Raw genomic sequence first — 20,827 nt, forward strand, 5'->3', positions numbered from 1 at the left:
CAGAAGTAAACAGGAAGTGACAACTCAGTGACATAAGTGCCTTAACAGGACTGAGCTCAGATGCTCTCGGAGAACACAGAGGGGCTTCCTTATCTGTGGAATTTCCACAAGGATTAATCAATTGCTAAAATAATGGTGTTTTATCTTGTTTGGCTTCCAAATGCCTGTGAAAACCCAAAGCATCATTTCACTAATCATATCTGACTATGCCTGAAAGACTGGCTATCACTTAAATACAATGCCTGGGTATTTTTCATATTACCCACTGTCCTTAACATCTTTCTCTCACATCCACATCTAATCTGCCTAAACATCCCATGAGCTCCATCTTTAAAATAGATTTGAATCCAACGGCTTCTCACCATCTCTATTGCCATCTCCCTGGTGGAGCCACCCTCCCTCTCCTAGATTACTGAAATAGCCACAGAATTGATACCTGTGTTTCTACTTTGGACCCTACCAACAAAGTCTGTTTTTACACAAAAGCCAGAATGATCCTTTTAAAAACATTAAGTCATACCATATCACCTGCCAATGGCTCTCTGTTTCACTCAGAAGAAAAACTCAAGTCCCTACAATGACTTAGAAAACGCTACATGACTGGTCCCCCGCCCTCCACTCTCTCCTACTCATCTCTAGACTCCTGCTCCCCTCAGCTACCTCCACCATTTGCTCTTTAAACTTGTCAGACACAGTCCCAACTTAGAGCTTTGTTTTAGCTGCTCCCTCTGTATGAAACACTATTTCCTTGGGGGTCATAAGGGCTCAGTCCCTCACCTTCCTTAAGTCTTTGCTTAAATCTCTTTTCAATGAAAATTATTTTAATCCCTTAATACTATAACTTGCCCCTTCACTCTCTCTCCATCTCTAGCACAACCGATGTCCCTTTTTCTGAAATCACCTTACTCTTAAATCAACTCAAGTCATATTACGCTTTCCTGAGAACAAGGAAGACTTCCTTAAAGCACACAACTTGTAAATTCCAGACGAGGCATTTAATCTTAGCATCCCTGCACACTGCAATCGTGTGTCGTTATAAGATACAGATAAGCTTTATTTCCCTTCTTGCACGGAAGAGAGGTAAAAAAAGACAGTCAGTTGGAGGTGCAGAACAGGAAGAAGGATGGAGAAAGGATGCCATTTCAGTAAGCTAAACACTGACAAACTATATACCACAAATGTTTGTAATATCAACCACATCCTGAGAGACCAGAAAACCTGAAAATTGCAACATCCACAAAACCTACAAAAGGCAGCATGAGTTCCAGATGATGGGGGAGGGGAGCTAACTAGCCATTTTCAAAATAGAAACAGGTGTTGATAAAGAGCTATCAAGGGGATTCCACAGTGACCCCAGGGTTCATATGGATGTTGTTTTCCTCGCAATGCTTTCTTACAATGAGAAACACAACTATCTCTTTACAGATAATACTGAGTTATTTTGTTTCCTGGAAGAAGGATAGCTCTTAAATTAAAGGATCAAAATATAAAATTATGAAACCATGAGATGTGAGCAAGTGTTTAGGTTTGGGATTTTGGTCTTTTAAAGGCAAGGTTTTTGTTTTGGTTTGGTTTGGTTTGGTTTTTTGCTTTGATTTATATATATATACATATATATACACACACATATATATGAGTGTATTTTTTTCTTTTTACAAAGAAAATTTACTCATAAATATAATAGCCATTGATCGATCCCTTTTAGTACTTTCTTTTTTCATGTTCAACAATCTAATGTAAAAATTTTCCATAAACCCAAAAACTAATCTACAAGGAAAAACAGTATCTTATCAATGGAGTTTACATTTCAAAATATTGTATCTTGGGTAATGTAAATCATTCATCTCAACTAAAATATAGTTTCAGTGTAGTTTCAAACTAAGATATTATCAAGCTATCAAAATCAAATTCCTTACTCATATGAGAAAGCACCCACATTAAAATGTTCAAAACAATAAACTCAATCATTAGGATGCACTAATAATTTCAAAAACAGGATAAATGTCTTAGATACTATAATGCAACCTTCATAACACAAAAACATTATTCCATTTATAGGTTTAATGTTTTTTAAAAAATGCTTCATTTGGAAATCATTCTCCTACCTTATGTCAATTTTAAATATGACTTTTGAATTTTTTAAATATCGAAATAGAATGTATACTATCTTAAAATCCCTTTTAAAGAACTACAGGAAAAAAAAAAACCTAAAATAAATTCTACACAAACTTTTCCTTATAATGGTCGACAGTGTTTTTGTTTGTACCCTCTTCGTATGCAACAACACTGTGAGAATCCATAAATCATTTCTGGATATAATTACTTTTAACAAGTAACTTTATGCAAACTTTTTACTTACACATTCCGTGGCTGTAACTATTAATGAGCTCGAGATGACAGATTTTCCTCCATTAAAGCTCACTGAAACATCAAGAGTTCTGAAAGAAAATGAAGAAACAATTAAAAATAAATTAAAAATTAGAGTATAGTGGATAATTCAAAATCAGCCAGAAAGGCTACTTAAAAAGTCAAAGGTATTGATCAGTTATCCCAGCTTTTTTTCTTTCTTAGTTCCAGTTCTTACTGGAATTTCTTTCTTAGTTCCAGTCCTTACCGGAATAGCCAGAACCCAATTCCTTAAGTGATCCTATTGTTCCTAAAAGAAGCATTAACATTAAGAGATTCCTGTTGTTTTTTTGTAGTAGTCCCCCCTTATCTGTAGTTTCCCTTATCATAGTTTTTGTTACCAGTGGTCAACCATGGTCCAAAAACATTAAATGGAAAATTCCAGAAATAAAAAATTCATAAATTTTAAATTGCATGCTCTTTTGAGTAGTATAATAAATCTTTCACCATCCTGTTCTATCCTGCCCCAGACTTGAATCAGTCCTTTGTCCAGTTTATCCATGAGGTATATGCTCCTCACCCATTAGTCACTTAGCAGCCCTCTCAGTTATCAGATTGACTGTCAAGGTATCTCAGCGACTGTGTTCAAGTACCCTTTAGTTTACTTAAGAATGGCCCAAAGTGCAGAAGCAGTGAGGCTGGCAGTTCAGATATGCTAAAGAGAAGCCGTTAAATACTCCAATATATATACAGAGGGTGCCAAAATAATGTATATACATTTTAAGAAAGGAAAAAACTGTATTAAAATTGTAATACTCAGTATACACTGATAACAAAAGATGAATACAAGTCACATTTGACTTCTGCAATTACAAGAGGTGCTCAAAGTGGTTACCATCAGTGTAATTTTAATACACTTTTTTTCTTTCTTAAAATGTGTGTACATTTTTTGGCACTGTGTGTGTGTGTGTGTGTGTGTGTGTGTGTGTGTGTGTAGACATAATATAAATAGAGTTTGGTATTATCCGCGGTTTCAGGCATTAATCTGGCGTCTTGGAACACATCACCCATGGATAACGGGGGACTTCTATAGTTTAAATAAATTAGAAAAAAAGAAACTCCTTAATCCAGAGAAATGCGGAGATTATTTCTGATTCACAAAAACCTAAACAAGAAAAAAAAGTCCTCAATTCCTATTTAGCTTATTTTCCCTATCTCTAGAAATTACTATCATCACAATATCATTGTTTAAGAACATGAAACTGGAAATAATAAACCAGTTGTTGTAGATGGTCCCAGAATATTAAAATATCTTGACAAAGGTAGAAAAAAGAAGGATAATTTTTTCCACGGCTAAGAAATATTGTAGTTAAAATACAGCTCGCATTTTGAAAATATGATTTCAAATTATAAAACAATTCATAGTAATTAAAATTTCACTAATTCAGAGTCTAGTAATTAATCATTTGGGGTCAGTCAGCCAGAAATTAGCAATTTTTTAAAAAAATATCAAAGGAAAAAATCACAAGGAGATTGTAAAATATTAAGGAAACAGCTCTTTTCAAAAAGAATTAACAAAGAATATTATCATATAATAATTGGTTTGTCAACAAATCCAAGCTATCCATTCATTAAAGCAAAAGTAGTAGGGAACATTTTGTTAAGCTGGCTTCTATACGATGCTATGTTCCAATTTTCATAATATATTCTAAATTCTAAAAGTTAACAGCCAGAAATTTTGCCCTTATTACTCTGAATTAGTAGAATTTTGTTATATTAAGATTTCTTCTCCATGCCTTGAATCGAGTACCAAATACTATTAGTTACAGAGAGTTAGGATCAAACAGAAACAATCTCAAGCCACTGGTAAAATTTTCAATGATGACGCCAAAGAGGGGAGATGAGAAATATTATTTAGTCCCTGCTATGTGCCAGATGCTATCCTAGGCATTTTATGGACATTGCCTCATTTAATCCTTACAATACCTCTTAAAGTAAGTAGCAGTTCCACAGCTTTACAGATGGGGTACATAAGGCCCAGAAATGTTAATTACCTTGCCCAAAGTCGTAAAACTAGGGTTTTAATAGATTTTGAACTCTATTCATCATACTACAGACACATAATGAAATGTAAGTCCTTAATGTGTTTCTTTTCTCAATGTGGTATTTACTTTGGATTCATATAGGAAAAAAGAGGCAACAGGAAAGATACTACTAGTAAAGTTCTAGCTAAACTCCTCTTCAAAATTCAAGAATTCTGAGACTATTTCTTGTAAAATATTCCCTTCAAAAGCCCTTATTTAAAATAAACAAACAAATAAATAAATAAATAAATAAAAAGCTTAGCTAAATCCAGAACAGAATGAGAACTTGGGGTGTTTATATCAACTTAACTGAACTTCTGAACTATTCCAACACAGAATGCCAAGTGGCTTACTTAAAAAAGAAAACTTAAACCTAACTGCTTATTCTGCAGAAATGAGTGCCTTGTTTTGTTTTGTTGAAGACTAAGCATAGTTGAATCCAAAAATAATCTTTCCTAGTTCCTAATTCCCCTCTTTTAAAGCATGTACCAGAAAGCATATTGACATGGTAGGCATGGTTTCAGTTTGGGGGAAGATTATTTGATTTGTATTAATGTATAATCATTGCAGATAATCGTATTGATTGAACTTTCAAGGGATCAACAGCACAAAGTATTAATTTCGTAACAAAGTTCATTCTTTTCCTAAAGCAGAAACGCATGCTGATGCATGAGATCTTATAGGCAACCAAATAACTGCACATTATCCCCCAAATCTCAGTCTAGTATAATGCAGCTGGTGTCAAATACACCTCAGTTAAGTCTCCACAGACCTGGAAAGCCACCTGATGATTCTTTTGACATGTGGACTCAACTGAAACAATATAATCGTCACCTTCCTGAGAGTAGTAGTAGCATGATCAAAACACTGCCATCAACCACAATGATAATGACGGCATTTATCGAGTCCGTACTATACACCAGGCACATTACACTCCTCTTCTCATTTAGCTCTCACAACAACCCACTGAGGTAGGCAGCCGCAGATCTCTATTTTCCAGATAAGAAACCTGACGCTTGAAAAGGTAACCTGCCCAAATACTGGACTTCTCTGACTCTGTGGTCAAAGTGCTTTCCCTTCTACCATTACTGCCTTAATCCTCAATAAACATTTCAAAGTCTTATATTTAAATTCCTCTCACTGGCAAGGGCTTAGTATCACTCCTCCAGTTTTTCACTATATTCACATATTTCTCATGCTTAATTATAATGACATTTACTAAAGGCTAAGATATTTATTTGTGAATTTATATATTTGCTGGGGAAAATTTTCGGAAGATTGCAAACATTAAAAACACTCTAAAAGTTATTTCTGGTTTTAAATTCTGTTCTTTAGAAAAACATTTGTTAACAGATTGGTGCGATATTGGCACTCTTATGAGCTGATACCTTTGTCCAAAACTATGCTACTTCCTTGTTGGCACAAAGATTCATAAAGCTATCTCACCCTCTGACCCAAACTCAATACCTTGATCTTTCTTTGCCCCAAGACTGATATATGTATTTAATGTTTCTGTCATATTTTATGTCACTTCTATTAGTATCTATGGATTTCTCATTCCTATTGCTATATAACTTCTGCTTCTACATAATTATGACAGTAGAACCATACTCTCAGTTATACTTTATTATGGACAAAAATGTTTTAAAGCCATGTTATTTTTACTTAATTCATATGTAAATATGTAAGTGAGAAGTGAGGGGGAGATTTCATCTTTAATTGGCCCAAGAATCAAATAAAATTGAAAAGGAGGATAAATTTAGCCCACATGTTGGGGAATAAGGAATTCTGGGTTTGAACCCTAGTCACTACACTCTCAATCTTGCATTCCTGAATCTGTAACATGGGGATGATTGTACCTATTTCAGAGTTATTTGGGGGAGGAAAGCTTGATAAAATAATATACATAAAATGTCCAACACAGTACCTAGAACACAGCAGTTACTCTGTACATTGTAACACCTATTTGTCTAACAGAGTATTCAGAATATCAAGGCACTTTTATATAAAGCTTTTCGATTCAAGTTAAAAAAAAACAACAACACACAAATAATACAGAAGAATGTATAGCAGCAATAAAAGTTACCTAATACTTTGTTAAACCTAAAAACTTTTATTCTACTTACTGCCACATAAAAATATAGAGACCTAAACTGTTCAAAAAATGCCTAGTATATAATATCATGCAGATCCGTGTAAAGAAATGTTTCAATGTTATTTCCTTCCTGTTACAAAACATTATCTTGATTAAACCCAACATTACAGCTGTGTTGAGCTGTGTGCTTAAACCTAAAACTGCACTCCAAATTGGTTTATGAATGTTTGCCAATAAGTTCATTTAATCACTCAATCATTCTATTACTAGTTAATTAAACAAATATTTATAAATCGCCTTCAGTAGGCAAAGCTAGGCTGTGCTTGATGATAGGGCTGCAGTAACAAATAAAACACAGCTTTACAAGGTAGTTGAAAGGCAGCCACATAAACAAACAATTACAACAGTGTGTGATATTAATAAAATGGGTATATGCACAGGGGTACTAGAGGACCATGTGGGAGACACAACTAACTCAGCCTTACCAAGAGAACAGTAACAAAGATTTCCTGCAGGAAGTCACCTCTAAGATGAATCCTAAAGAATTATCTAAATTTAGTTAGGAAAAGAGATTAGAAAGGGATCCAAGAAGAGAACACACCACTTGACAGGCTGGAAGGCAAGAAAGGCACAGAACAGTCAAGGAACCAAAACCCTTCAATATGGCAGCAACACAGAGTGTGAGAGTGAGAATATATGAGTTCAGGCTGAAAAGGGGCATTTGACAAAGATCATGAAGAACCCAGGATGCCATCTTTAGAAATTTGGAATTAGTCTTAAGAGTTTTTCAGATAGAAATAGAGTCAGAATTGTGTTTTACAAATATCACTCTTGTTGCCATGTAGAGCATGGGTTGGAAGACTAAATTTCTACACTAGAAAAACCAATTAAGAATGTCTTAGTATATTTCAAATAAGAACCAAAGTAGAATTGGTGGCAATTCTAAAATGGTGGCAATAAGGGTAGTGTGAAAAGGAAAACTGAGAGATATTATGGAGTAAGACTATAAAGGGCTTGGACATTTATTGGATATAGAAGGTGAGGAAGAAGGAATAGTTAAAGATGACTTCAAAGGTTCTGTCTTGCACAGGTGGGTGGGTAATCTCACATAGGGAACACAGGAAAAGGAGCAGGTTTGAACAGAAATACATGAGTTTAATTTGAGAACTTCAAGATTAAAGTGTCCTTGGGAAATCCAAGTGAATTAGTAGACATTTGGATAGTGGGGATAGTGGACATTTGAATAGTGGATGTAGAGCTTAGGAAAAGATCTTTCTTTTCTAGAGATTTGGAGCTCATCAGCAAGGAAAGGAAGTCTTAGAGAAGATGACTTTATGGGTCAGGAATCCAACAATGGTGAAAGTCAAGAGTTACGGGACTGTAAGAATAAGAGCCTGAGGTGACATCTGAGAAGAAACAGCCAGAGAGGTGAGGATATGAAGTCATGAACACAAGGAAGGACCTCCTGAGACAGGACTGGCCCACGGTGGAGATAATGCAGGGCGGCCAGGGAAGATATGGCTAAGAACCGACAACTCAAATTCCTTTTCCAAAAATTGGTTCTACATTGCGTAGAATTGCTTACAAATATCTTAATCCACTCTTTATTCCATCCTATGAATATGTTTTACAAAGCAGATAGAACTAAACAACTTATGTAACAAAAAGATTGAAGTGCATTTTAATATTAATTGGTACTCAATTAGTGACAAAACTAACTTCATTCCACATGAGAAATCATTAAATTGTATTGTGATACATAATTAAGTAAATAAAATTCAGTAAGTCCTAATGCTCACAGTGCTGTTATTTAATGTTTAAAGATATACGACAATTCCAAAACAGGAGAATAGCTCACTGCCATATGTCAGAGCTACTCTGATCTGAGAAATTTCATACTCCATGAAATATGATTGACATTTCAATCCACAGTAACCTATGTGCAAAGTATTCACTTGCTACTAACTTTTATGTATATCCATTAAAAGACTGTCATTTTATGATCCATTAAAAAAGTTGAAAAAATTAAATAAAATTGTGAAAGAACATTTGCTGGAAACATTAAATAATTTACTTCCAATGTGCACATACTGAAAATTAAACTGGCAACTACTCAAAAAGTTATTAAAATTACGGTGACTTAAGGTATTTTGAAATCAAGTGCTATTATTTAATACTCTGCAGAGGTTTTTAAAAGTTAGTTCTATGCATAATAAAGATTACGAGTTGAAAAATGAGGTTTCATTTTTGTGAATAGTTTAAAGATTCCACTTCTATTTATGAGTATATATATAAATTAATGTTTAGTCTAAGGATATTTTCTTCAAAGTGGTTATAAAAATCCTTGAATAAAATAATTTATTTTTGAGGTATCTCAATATATGTGTATAATTAAAACAAACATTGCAATCAGGAAGATTGCTATATTTCAGAAGGAATAAAAACTATCTTCAGAGATGTACTGGACATCACACCTAAAGTTGTATTGTTAATGTGTTCAGTATTACACTGAAAATAACTTATTTTTAATTGATTTGTGATTTTAATAAAAAGACATGGAAATAATCACTCAATTTTTAGTGCTTTTCATCCAAAAATGTAAAATGTGTTAGTAACAGTAAAAACTTTGATAATATAAAATTTAGAAGCAGATACATAAGAGATTTTAAATATACATTTAAGGCTATCCTCTACCTCATGTAGCTATGCCTCTTTCAACACTTTTAGTTACCAAAACACTCTCTGAGTAATTCTAATTGTTAGAAAGATCTTCCTAATATTGAGCTGAAAGGTACCTCCCGTTGACTTCCACTCTTTCTTTCTTCTTTCCTTGAAGCAGTAAAGAAGAATAAGTCAAATCTGTCCTTCACATGACAGACCCGATGTTTGAAGAGAGCTGATGTGTCACACCTGAATTATATCTTATTTAGAATTTTAAATTGCATCCTATTTAGCTTTTCCATACTTGGCAACATCTTGTAGGCCATCACTAGATGTGCTTGAATTAACTGTTGTTCCTCTTAAAACACAATTTTCAAAACTGAATATAATATTTAGAATGGAAATACAATGCAAATTAGGTGAATTTATCACATTTGTAGGTATAATCAGAAAGCAATACACCATGTAAAAGTAAAGATAAATGTTCCACCATCAGGGGCCAGATCGAGAAGTAGAGGAACAGAGAGGTCTCTCAGACTTAACCCATCTCAACAAGATTCTCATGTTTATATTCAAAATAATGATATAACTAGTATCCATGATAAAAATAAATAAATCGATTCTCATTCCTCATAGGAAACGGAAGAAAGAATAAAATTGTAGTTATCACCTGCTACTATGATAATGGAATTAGGGACTTTATAGACATACATACACATATGTGCATAGGTATACTGAAAAGAAGTGTTCATGTGAGAAGCTGGGCTAAAGGCAGAATTTGTCCAGTCAAGAAAGAAATTAACCAATTTTATTCCAGGAAAATGGATTATATTGAAAAATAACAATGTTGAGGAAAACAAGATGATTCTATTACCAAGTCAGGCTCTAAATCCAAGTCTGATGCACCATTCATCTCAGTGTTCTTTCAGAATCAGATGCTTAAAATTTTTCATATACACTGATGTGACCACCACTTCTTACTCAAAACACTCTGGCAAGTGTCTTCCCACACTGCCTTTTAGGAGAACTAATACTATCAGTTTCAACTAATTTAGATATTTATTTCATATTTGCCAGAAGATTCTGGCCAACATTTTTGAAAGCACATTTAACTATACCATATGCCTTCTTAAATCATCTCTATCAAACAAGCTGTAGGATAAGGCTCTGGTTCATTCTGTTCTGTTTTTCTTTCTTCACAATGTGTTTATGTGTATTTACCCAATTTGCTCTGTTCTCCTTGCCAAATTGCAGGTTTGAGATCTCAACTATTGCAGAGCAGCTGTGCTATTGTTGATGTCTCACTAAATAAGGGTCAGAGAATAATCCCATATTGCAAATACTGGTGACACCTGCACATTACACCACAGGCGATTGCTCTGGAATGAGGAGGATGAGTTTAAAAATCCCTGTCAAATAAAAAAGTTTAACAAATAGAGATTCTCTCAAAGAAAGTACTTCAAAGACCCATTCCAACAATGCTAAACAATCATATACCTCCATAAGATTTGCCCAGGTGGCTTTAACTTTTGTTTACTCTATGACATCAATTTCTGATGTCATACAGGACATACAAACCTACTTGTATGTCCCGAGTACTCTGCCACATTCTTCGTCTGTATCTCCAAGCAAACATTTTCATGATAACCCTCCTTCAAACCAAAATCATCCATGAGCCCTGGATTTCTAAAGAAATAATCCTTAAACAAAATGTAATTCCGGAAATATAACATAAAGAAGGGAACTGTTAGAGGAGGCTAATGAGATAAGGCACATGGCTGTGGATGCAGTTCTGAGACTGCATATCTGGCTTTGAGGCTGTCTGTCTAAGGTTACTTCACCAGTGGCTGTTAATTATTTAAGTGACAGAACAGGGGGAACCATCACCACATCTGTCACCCTCACACAGGAAAAACCTTCATTCAATGGGCCAGATGTGTTTATTGGAAATATAGACTAACTAGCTACTTAATGGGTTTGAATCCTTAGCCAAAAGCTAATTAGGCAACCATTAAGCATCAGTCACCTTACAAGGCTAAACTGTTTCAGTTGTGTTGATTTCAATGCAGTCTCATAAGAGAAGTCATCACCTACAAAAGTATCTAAAGAAAATTCAAGGCAAAGGAAAGCTCCAAATTACTTGCAACGTACTCAGCAGAACAAATAATGATGTCCCCAAATACCTAATACATTAACAAATAAAACCTTCTCAAGTTTTGCCTCAGTGGTATCATGTACTGATTTTAAAAAAAAAAAATCAAAAGAAATTATTTTAGGCAGATCTCTTCCCCCAAAATATTTTCAGTTGGCTTATAGGTGAAATATTAATATTAAAAGCCAAACAAATGATGACTTCTCATGTCTAATATTTATTATGCTCTATGTGATTTTTAACAATCACATCTCCTGAGTATTTAGCCAATCTACAAATCACTAAAGAATGTCAGCAGTCTCTGTGGTTGTTGTGTGAGGCGGCCTGTGGGGTCTCTGGTCTCGCTCCCCACATAAGAACACAGGATATGGCTAGGCCAGAAAAGAACACCCACGGAGCCGTAAGTAGGGGAATCATACCACTATAGTCTCGCTGGTGGCACTATAGTTTCACTAGAGGCTGGAGCCACATGACCTGCATCCTGCTGTCTGCTTTTCTGCCTGCCAACCCACCGACTTTCACTGGCTAGCTGCAATCCGCCCTTGCTAGCTCAGCCACTATCTTCTTGCTAGCATCCATTTTCTGCTAGCATAGCCATGGCAGTTATATTAGTGTCCGATGGCTCACTGGTTACAGCTGACAGCCAACTAGCCACAGCTGATGGCCATCCAATCACAGTTGATGGCCATTTACTGCCCGAGTGAGCACCTTTCCACGTGAGGCCAAGAGCCTGGAAATTGTACTCCTGGCTCTGTCCCCACAGTGGTAGTCTCTTCAAAAATAGATGGTACCTACAAGCAAATTCTAGAGAAAACAAATTCAGTGTCTGGGCTAGAACAGGCATATTGCATTTGATAATTATTCCGGGAAAGAAAGTAAGCTGTCTTCCTTAACTAGTCACTACTATTTAAGAAAAACAAGATAGTTTTCTTCTCTCTTAAATAGAATTACCCCTAAAATAGGATTCTGATCATTTTTCTCCTACCCAATATAGGCCCCTCCCCACCAGCAACCAAATGCACTCTTTTGGCATTTTATATAAATAGTCAATCAAAATATTTGAGAAAAATGTATTCATCCTTTCAGGTAACAAACATTTAGTGAATCTACTACCATGTTTCCCCCAAAATAAGACCTAGCTGGACCATCAGCTCTAGTGCGTCTTTTGGAGCAAAAATTTATATAAGACCCGATCTAATTTTAATATAAGACTGGATAATATAATATAATATAATATATTATGTGTCAGGCACTGTGTCAGGTGCTAGAGATACAGCAAGAAACCAGTCAAATAAAATTCATCTTAGCAGGAAGGACACACAATAAACAAATAAATGCTTTGGAGAAAAAAATAAACCATGAAAAGGGAGCAGGGAGTTCCAAAAGGGAGGGGGAAGATTGTATGATTAAAGAGGGTGATCAGGAAGAGCTTACTGAGAAGGTGATGTTTGAATTATACTAGAGAAAGAGAAGGTGAGATAGTGAGCCATGAGGGGAATAGCACTGTAAGCAGGGGAACAGCAAGTGTAAAAATACTGATGTGAGAGTAAGCTGCCATGGGTAAGGAAGAGCAAAGAGTACAGTGTGACCCTAACAGAAGGGGCAATGAGAAGATGAAGTCTGAGACACCATGAGGGGCCAGATTCTGCAGAACCTTGTGGAATGCTGTAGTGATTAGATTTTCACTACGAGTGGAATGGGGAACTCCTTAGATAGAATTTTAAGCAAAGGAGTGACACAAACCAATTGGTTTTAACAGGATCACTCCTGCCAAAGACAGCAGCTGACAAACTAGTGGACAGGATAATAAACCAAGCAAGAGATGAAAGGAGCTTGGTCTAGGATGGTATCAGGGGAAGTGGTAGGGCCAGGATTGGATTCTGAACACGTTTTGAAATTAGTACTGATGAGGTTTGTTGATGGCCTGCATGTAAGACAAATTAACGAGCCAAAGTTTTTGACCTGAGCAACAAAAAGGAGGGAGCTGCCAGTGACTAAGATAGAGAAAACAGCTCTGGGAGCAGATTGGGGAAACAACGAGAAGAATCAATATAGAATTGTAGATTCATTAAAATAGGTCCCAACTTTATAAATCAATAGAATTATTATTACTAACACAAGACATGATTACTCAGAAAGCCATGCAGTCCCCCCATGCACGGGGCAGTTAAGATGGACCTAGGCAAAATGGGCCTGCCTCAACTTCCAAGAAACAGTCTAATATAGCCATAAGCATGTTATAAATAACGCTAGATTATCACAAGACGCAGACAATGAATGCTTTTTTATAGGGGAAAAATAAAGGATTCTGATAGTCTTGCTTTGCTAAGTTATATTATGCAGCACCTTTTAATCAATTTAAAATAGAAAGCCGATACTGTTCCATTACTTACATAACCAGAGGTGATGTCCAATAGATATCTTGAATGTTTAAGCATCCACAGAAGTTAAGTACTCAAGTTAGTTTCAAATTACTAAAATGATTCTCTTAGGTTCCGTGGAGAAAATATAATCTTTATTCTGAACACTAATCCAGACTTTGGAATGGGGCCTTGTATATTTTACTTTCCTCTGTTCTAGGTTCAAGATCAGTATAAAGTGATCCAAAAAACTAATCTATTTATTATCATAAACATATTGCATTGACTACTACTGGACTAGGGAACGTTTGAACTATTTGCAATCATTTCCTTCATAATAGAGAGATTAGGGGGAAAAAATCACAAATGGAAATACTGAAATACTAGTGAAATCGCTTGTGTATTGGTGATTCAAATAAAAGTCTTCTTCCAAATTGAACATCCCTATTTTAAACAGCTATCATTATGGTTTATTTGCCACATCAAAGAACATGAGAATATAGACCTTAACAGAACTGAGAAACTAATTAAAGCACAAATATTTCCAAGTTTTCGGTGTGTTTTATAGCATGTTCCTTTTCCTCTTTAATCTTAATATTTAAAAACTATAGTAATTAGCTAAAATCTCACTTTGGAACTCGTGTGTGTGTGTGTGTGTGTGTGTGTGTGTGTGTGTGCATGTGTAAATTCAATACTCTGAAATTCAAAATAATGACTATGGCTCTGATTATTTAAAAGCTCTAACAGGTGTGAGGTGATATCTTACTGTGGTTCTTATTTGCATTTCTCTGATGATTAGTGATGTTGAGCATCTTTTCATGTGTCTGTTGGCCATCTGTATGTCCTCCGTGGAGAAATGTCTATTCAGGTCCTCTGCCCATTTCTTAATTGGATTGTTCGGTTTTTTTGGTATTGAGTTGTACGAGTTGTTTTATAAATTTTGGATATTAACCCCTTATCAGATGTATCATTGCATGCATCTTCTCCCATTCAGTAGAATGCCTTTTCGTTTTGTTGATAGTTTCCTTTGTTGTGAAAAAACTTCGTTTGATGTAGTCCCATTTGCTTATTTTATCTTTTGTTTCTGTTGTCTGAAGAGATATATCAGTAAAAATATTACTAAGGGTAATGTTAGAGAGTTTACTGCCTACCTTTTCTTAAGGAGTTTTACGGTTTCAGATCTTACATTTAAGTCTTTAATCCATTTTGAGTTTATTCTTGTATATAGCGTAAGAAGATGGTCCAGTTTAATTTTTTTGCATGTATCTCCAGTTTTCCCAGCACCGTTTATTGAATAGACTGTCGTTACCCCAATGTATATTCTTGCTTCCTTTGTCATAGATTAAGTGACCATATAGGCATGGATTTATTTCTGGGCTCTCTATTCTGTTTCATTGATCTACGTGTCTGTTTTCAGGCCAGTACCATTTTGATTACTATGGCCTTGTAGTATAATTTGATATCAGGTAGTGTGATACCTCCAGCTTTGTTCTTCTTTCTCAGGATTACCATGGCTATTCGGGGTCTTTTATGGTTCCAATTTTAGAATTATTTGTTCTAGTTCTGTGAAAAATGCCAGTTTGCTAGGGATTGCATCAAATCTATATATTGCTTTGAGTAGTATGGACATTTCAACTATATTAATTCTACGAATCCATGAGCATAGTATATGTTTCCATTTATCTGTATACTATTTAATTTCTCTCTTCAATGTCTTACAATTTTCTGAGCACAGATCTTTGCTTCCTTGGTTAAATGTATTCCTAGGTATTTTTTTATGTAATTGTATAGTAAATGGGATTGTTTTATTAATTTCTCTTTCTGATAGTTCATTATTGGTGTATAAAAATGCAATTGATTTCTGAATATTAATTGTGTGCCCTGCTACTTTACTAAATTCATTTATCAGTCCTAATGAAAACCACAATGAAATATCACCTCACTCCTCTCAGTATGGCCATCATCAATCAATAAATCAACAAACAGCAAGTGTTGGCGAGGATGTGGAGAAAAGGGAACTCTTGTGCACTGTTGGTGGGATTACAAATTGGTGCAGCCACTATGGAAAATAGTGGAGGTTCCTCAAAGAAGTGCAAATAGAACTACCTTATGACCCAGCAATTCCACTCCTTGGTATCTATCCAAAGAAATCCAAAACACTAATTTAAAAAGATATTTGAACCTCTATGTTTACTGCAGTGCTATTCACAATAGCCAAGATATGGAAACAACTGAAATACCCATCAATGGATTACTAGATAAAGAAATTGTAGTGCATATATACAATGGAGTATTACTCTGCAATAAAAAAGAATGAAATCTTATCATTTGCAACAACATGGAAGGACCTAGAGGTTATCATGCTAAGTGAAATAAGTCAGAATAAGGAAGACAAATAACATATGATCTCACTTATATGTGGAATCTAAAGAACAGAAAAAATGAACAAACAAAATATAAATAGACTTGTAGATACAGAGAACAACTGACGTTGCTAGATGAGAGCGGGGTTGGGGGACGGGTAAGGTGAAGGGATTAGGAAGTACAAATTGGTAGCCACAAAATAGCCATGGGGATATGAAATACAGTATGGGAAATAGAGTCAATAATATTGTAAAAACTATGTATGATGTCAGATGGGTTCTAGACTTATTGGGGGGATCATATCATAAATTATATAAATGCCTAACCACTGACTATACACCTGAAGCTAATATAAAATAATATTGAATGTCAACTATAATTTTAAAAACTATATAGCCATGGGATGTAAAGTACAGCATAGGGAATATCATCAATGGTATTGTAATAACTACTATGTATGGTGTCAGATGGGTAGAAGACTTGGTGGCATTATGACTTTGTAAGGGGTGTAAATGTCTAATTACCATGTTGTTTTGTACACCTGAAACTAACAATAAAATAAATAAATAAATAAATAAAAGTTCTAACAATAGCTCTCAAACCCCCCAATAATATTTATAGAGCCTTTAATCAATATTCACAATAAAACAGACTTTATCATTTTCGACCTACTAAGACTATAGTTAAAGTACTAACCAGAGGGTTTGCCTAGGGTTTACTATTTCATGTTTAATCTGTACAACAAGATACAATAGAACAATCACTGTATATTTGTCACTGTTTCCTAATAATTTGTAGCTAAAATGTTTTAAAAATGTTTTTAATGAAGTACTTACTCTCCAACTTTATGCAGGGTAGGTGCAGGACAAAGCATAGAATTAAGCTGCACACTTACTGGCTTTACACCTGGAAAAGAAAATGCCATTGAATTAATAAAGAGTTTTATGTATCTCAGTTTCATGAATAATATGGAGAGCATGTGGCAATCAGAGTCCATGTGTAGAACATTGGATAGATTAGCATGAAAAACCAAAAAGATACTCATCTAAAGAAAGAGGAGAAGGAAAAGAGAATGAAAAATAGAGATTATATGCCTCACTGATATATAGTATCAATAAATCATACATTATAATTTTTTTAACCTTAGACTAAGCCCATATACTTTTGTAGATACTATAAAATTATCATCTTCTTCCTCAAGTTTGCAAATATCTCAGATATTTTAAGGATAAATGATGTACATACTTTTATATTTATATATCATTTTGTATTTTGTATATAATTTGTATATCATTTTATATTTCAAAATGTAAAAATACATTTATATTTTATATTAAAAAATGTATTTTTGAAGCAGAATTTTAAAATTATAGGGAAAAGATGAATATCCAAAGGAGAAAGAATTTATTTCAAGAGTTTTATAAAACAGTTGTGTCTACAATAAAAAGAAAATTTTTTTATAAATCTGAATGTTTAAATTGTCCTTGTAATTTTAATAATATATGAGAAAAATGATCCAGACTATAAATATTCACAAAAGTTACATAATCACATGGTATGAGAATGATGAAAATACAATCTGACTCCACTTATTTGTTTGAGGATTTACTTTATTAAACTTAACCTTATGTAGCTAGGTATAAAATATGTTTATATTATAATCAACTCAAATATGTCATCAAAAGGAGTTAGGTAAAGCTAATGCTCAGATTACAGATGCCTACTGAATAAAAAGAAAATTATTTTGTCCTCTCCAATTGTGGTACCTACTATGAACAGAATTTGTTACAAATTTTATTGTCTTGTCTTACCAAAATAATGATCTTAATAGAAAAGAGAGGTATTCATTATAACATTTATCACTACTTTATTTCTACAAACACATACCGAACAGTTACTGTGTGTGTAGCCAAAGCTGTGCTAATTGGAGTTTTTAGTACCATCAGATAAACAGCAAAAACTGTAGATGAACCTCTCAAAAAATAACTCTACCAGACTTCACAGAGTTTCAGCATCTGCCTTATGGTATGAAATTTTAGAAGACACTATAATCATCAATGAAAAAAATAATGTCTTAATAGAAACCCAAAATGCTCAGAATACTAAGATCATGTAAGAGGAGTTTTTCTCAGAATGAAGATAAAAACATTATACTCATCTGCTTTTTTGAAATCCTAACTAGGCAAAATAAAACCTAATTCCATAAATATAATAACTATCAACAAACTGTGCTGGGTGGGCAGTGGAGATATAAAATAGCTGTAAGACAAAAAGCCTATCTCAAAATGCTGACTGACAAATTACTGGGAAAACAGATAAAGAAAACAAGTGACAATAAAATAAGTCAGTAAGTAGTAGAGTCGTCCAAGTTAGTTAGATTTTCAGGCAAGAGTGACAAGTAATAAATCTGGAGACAGAGGCAATTAAATCAGGCGGTTGATACAGTCCATACAAAGTGCAATCAGGAAAACTGGGTTCAAATCTCAGCTCTGCCCATTATTAACTGTGTCACCACAGGCAAATTATTTGACTCGTTTACCCACAAGATCATCCTCTTTATAAAGAGGCTACTCAGGATGGGGTCCAGCATTTATTAAGTTATAAACAAATATTGTCATCATTAAATAGCTATTAAATAATTATTGTTACTACTTGTATTACCATTGGACTTTGCTTCTTTCTTCTTTGGTTAAAAAAATATAGGACAGCTGGTTTCAGTTGGGGAAGACAGGAAAATACTTGAGGAAGAGAGGAAAACATTTGCAGGTATTAAAGCAACATTGAGACGATGTGGACCTACTCTTTGTGTATGTTTCATTTACTGTGTAAGTACACAGAACACTGCCATTCCGACTGCCCAGGTTGAATCCTCTTCCATTCAAAACAATTTGAAATTCCTCTAGAAGTAAAAGGAAAAACAAACATTTTAATCACTGCTTTACAAAATAACAAAACAAATGAATGAAAAAAAACTACATAACTTGAAAGTATCAAGGTGCATAGAATGAATTTCTTCATACAGTTCAGCCAACTAATAACAAAGAAGACGTGGCTCTATTTACAACTCTACTTGCTTTCTTAGATCCTTAAAGGAAATACAGAGAAGATACCATTCACCGCCATATAGCGAGGCATTTTATTTTTTAAAAATGTTTCCCAGGAGTGACCAAGATACTGGAATTGAAGCATACCAGTCATTCCCAGACATATACCATACAAACTTCCCCAAAATCTATCCTTAGGAAAGTATCATCAGAAAAGAAACCTTTTTGTTTTCCTCTAATTTCAGGAATTGAGGTATGGGAATGCGAAGAAAATTATTTTTGTGCTTTGGTTCTTGGAACAGTCATGTGTTGTATTTTCTTTAATCTATGACATTTCATACAGAGTTCTTCTCAAATAATTTCTGCACATTACCAATCCCAGCTTCATTTTCTGTTGCTTACAAATTTACAACTCGTCAGAGATGATGAATTTTGGATTATTCATAATCTATAGCCAGTCACTAAAGAAAGTTGATTTAACTTATTGTACTCTATCTATACAGTAGGAGCAGCCACTAAATATTAGAGAGTGAAATACGCTAGAAGACAAGTTAACTGATCAAATATTTTGATCGGCAAATAAATATTTGCTTCTTAGCTGCAAGATGGTATATTCACTGTTTTAACAGTGATTGACTCTCAGTCCTCTCAAATACCATTTATCTAACAGAATTTAACACATATGTAGTAGTTAACTATAGAAGAAAATACTGCCATGCCACTGTCCATTGAGGGTGTTACCATGTTTCCCCAAAACTAAGACCTAGCCGGACAGTCAGCTCTAATGCATCTTTTGGAGCAAAAATTAATATAAGACCAGTCTGATTTTACTATAAGACCGGTATAATATAATATAATACCGGTATAATATAATATAATATAATATAATATAATATAATATAATATAATATAACATAATATAATATAATACCTGGTCATATTTTACTATAATATAAGACCAGATATAATATAATATCATATCATACAGTACCGGGTATAATATAATATAATATAATATAATATAATATAATATAATATAATACCAGGTCTTATATTAATTTTTGCTCCAAAACACGCATTACAGCTGATTGTCTGGCTAAGTCTTATTTTCGGGGAAACATGGTATAAAAGGAACTTTACTTGTAAGTTAAAATAAAATGCAGGTAAAACTTTAAATATAACATAGTAAAAAAGAATAAGAACATGAGCTTTAGAGTCAGACACACAATTCCTAATAGAACAATTCCCAATAGAACAATTCCTAATAGCAAACACTGAACCTATCTATGCCTCAGTTTCCCCATCTGTGAACCACGGATTATAAAACTGCTGGGATGTTCGAATGCACTATTTCTCTTGAACATCTCAGTCAGCATTAATTAAAGAGACTAAAAGAAGCAGAACTAATACCATGTCCTGCAGCTGGAAGGCTCTATGGTAAATAACACAGCATATTTCCTCCCTCACTAAACCCAATATTTTTCCTTTTCTAAGTAAATTCAGGTTAAAATGAACTCCAGGTCAGACTTGAAGAAGAAATAGAATATGCCAAAGAGAATCACATTCTCTTTAGGTCAGGATGGCTTTGAAGTGTTAAAACCTGAGTGTGTTCTTAGCACCAGCTAATGAAGCCACCTGCTTCCTTCCTGCCATTCAGCCATAAGTCACTTCCTTATATGCCCTGAACCAGCTGATTCTGCACTTGGGCCAGGCCATCAAAG

General features: G+C 34.3%; 1 protein-coding gene across 1 annotated transcript in view; it reads right to left on the reverse strand.

Annotated features, from left to right (window-relative positions):
- The window catches only part of ANTXR2 (ANTXR cell adhesion molecule 2), a 141,274-nt gene that overhangs the window by 82,375 nt on the left and 38,072 nt on the right, over positions 1-20,827 (reverse strand). Inside the window, exons 9-11 of the mRNA XM_019720146.3 lie at positions 18,863-18,961; positions 16,899-16,968; positions 2,360-2,438 (exon numbers count right to left, since the gene is read on the reverse strand). Of these exons, the coding sequence (XP_019575705.1) occupies positions 2,360-2,438; positions 16,899-16,968; positions 18,863-18,961 (248 nt within the window). The remainder of the gene's footprint in view (positions 1-2,359; positions 2,439-16,898; positions 16,969-18,862; positions 18,962-20,827) is intronic.

Source organism: Rhinolophus sinicus, chromosome 1, assembly GCF_057876585.1.
Source record: "Rhinolophus sinicus isolate RSI-liver-muscle chromosome 1, RSI-T2T, whole genome shotgun sequence".
Classification (NCBI taxonomy): Eukaryota; Metazoa; Chordata; class Mammalia; order Chiroptera; family Rhinolophidae; genus Rhinolophus; species Rhinolophus sinicus.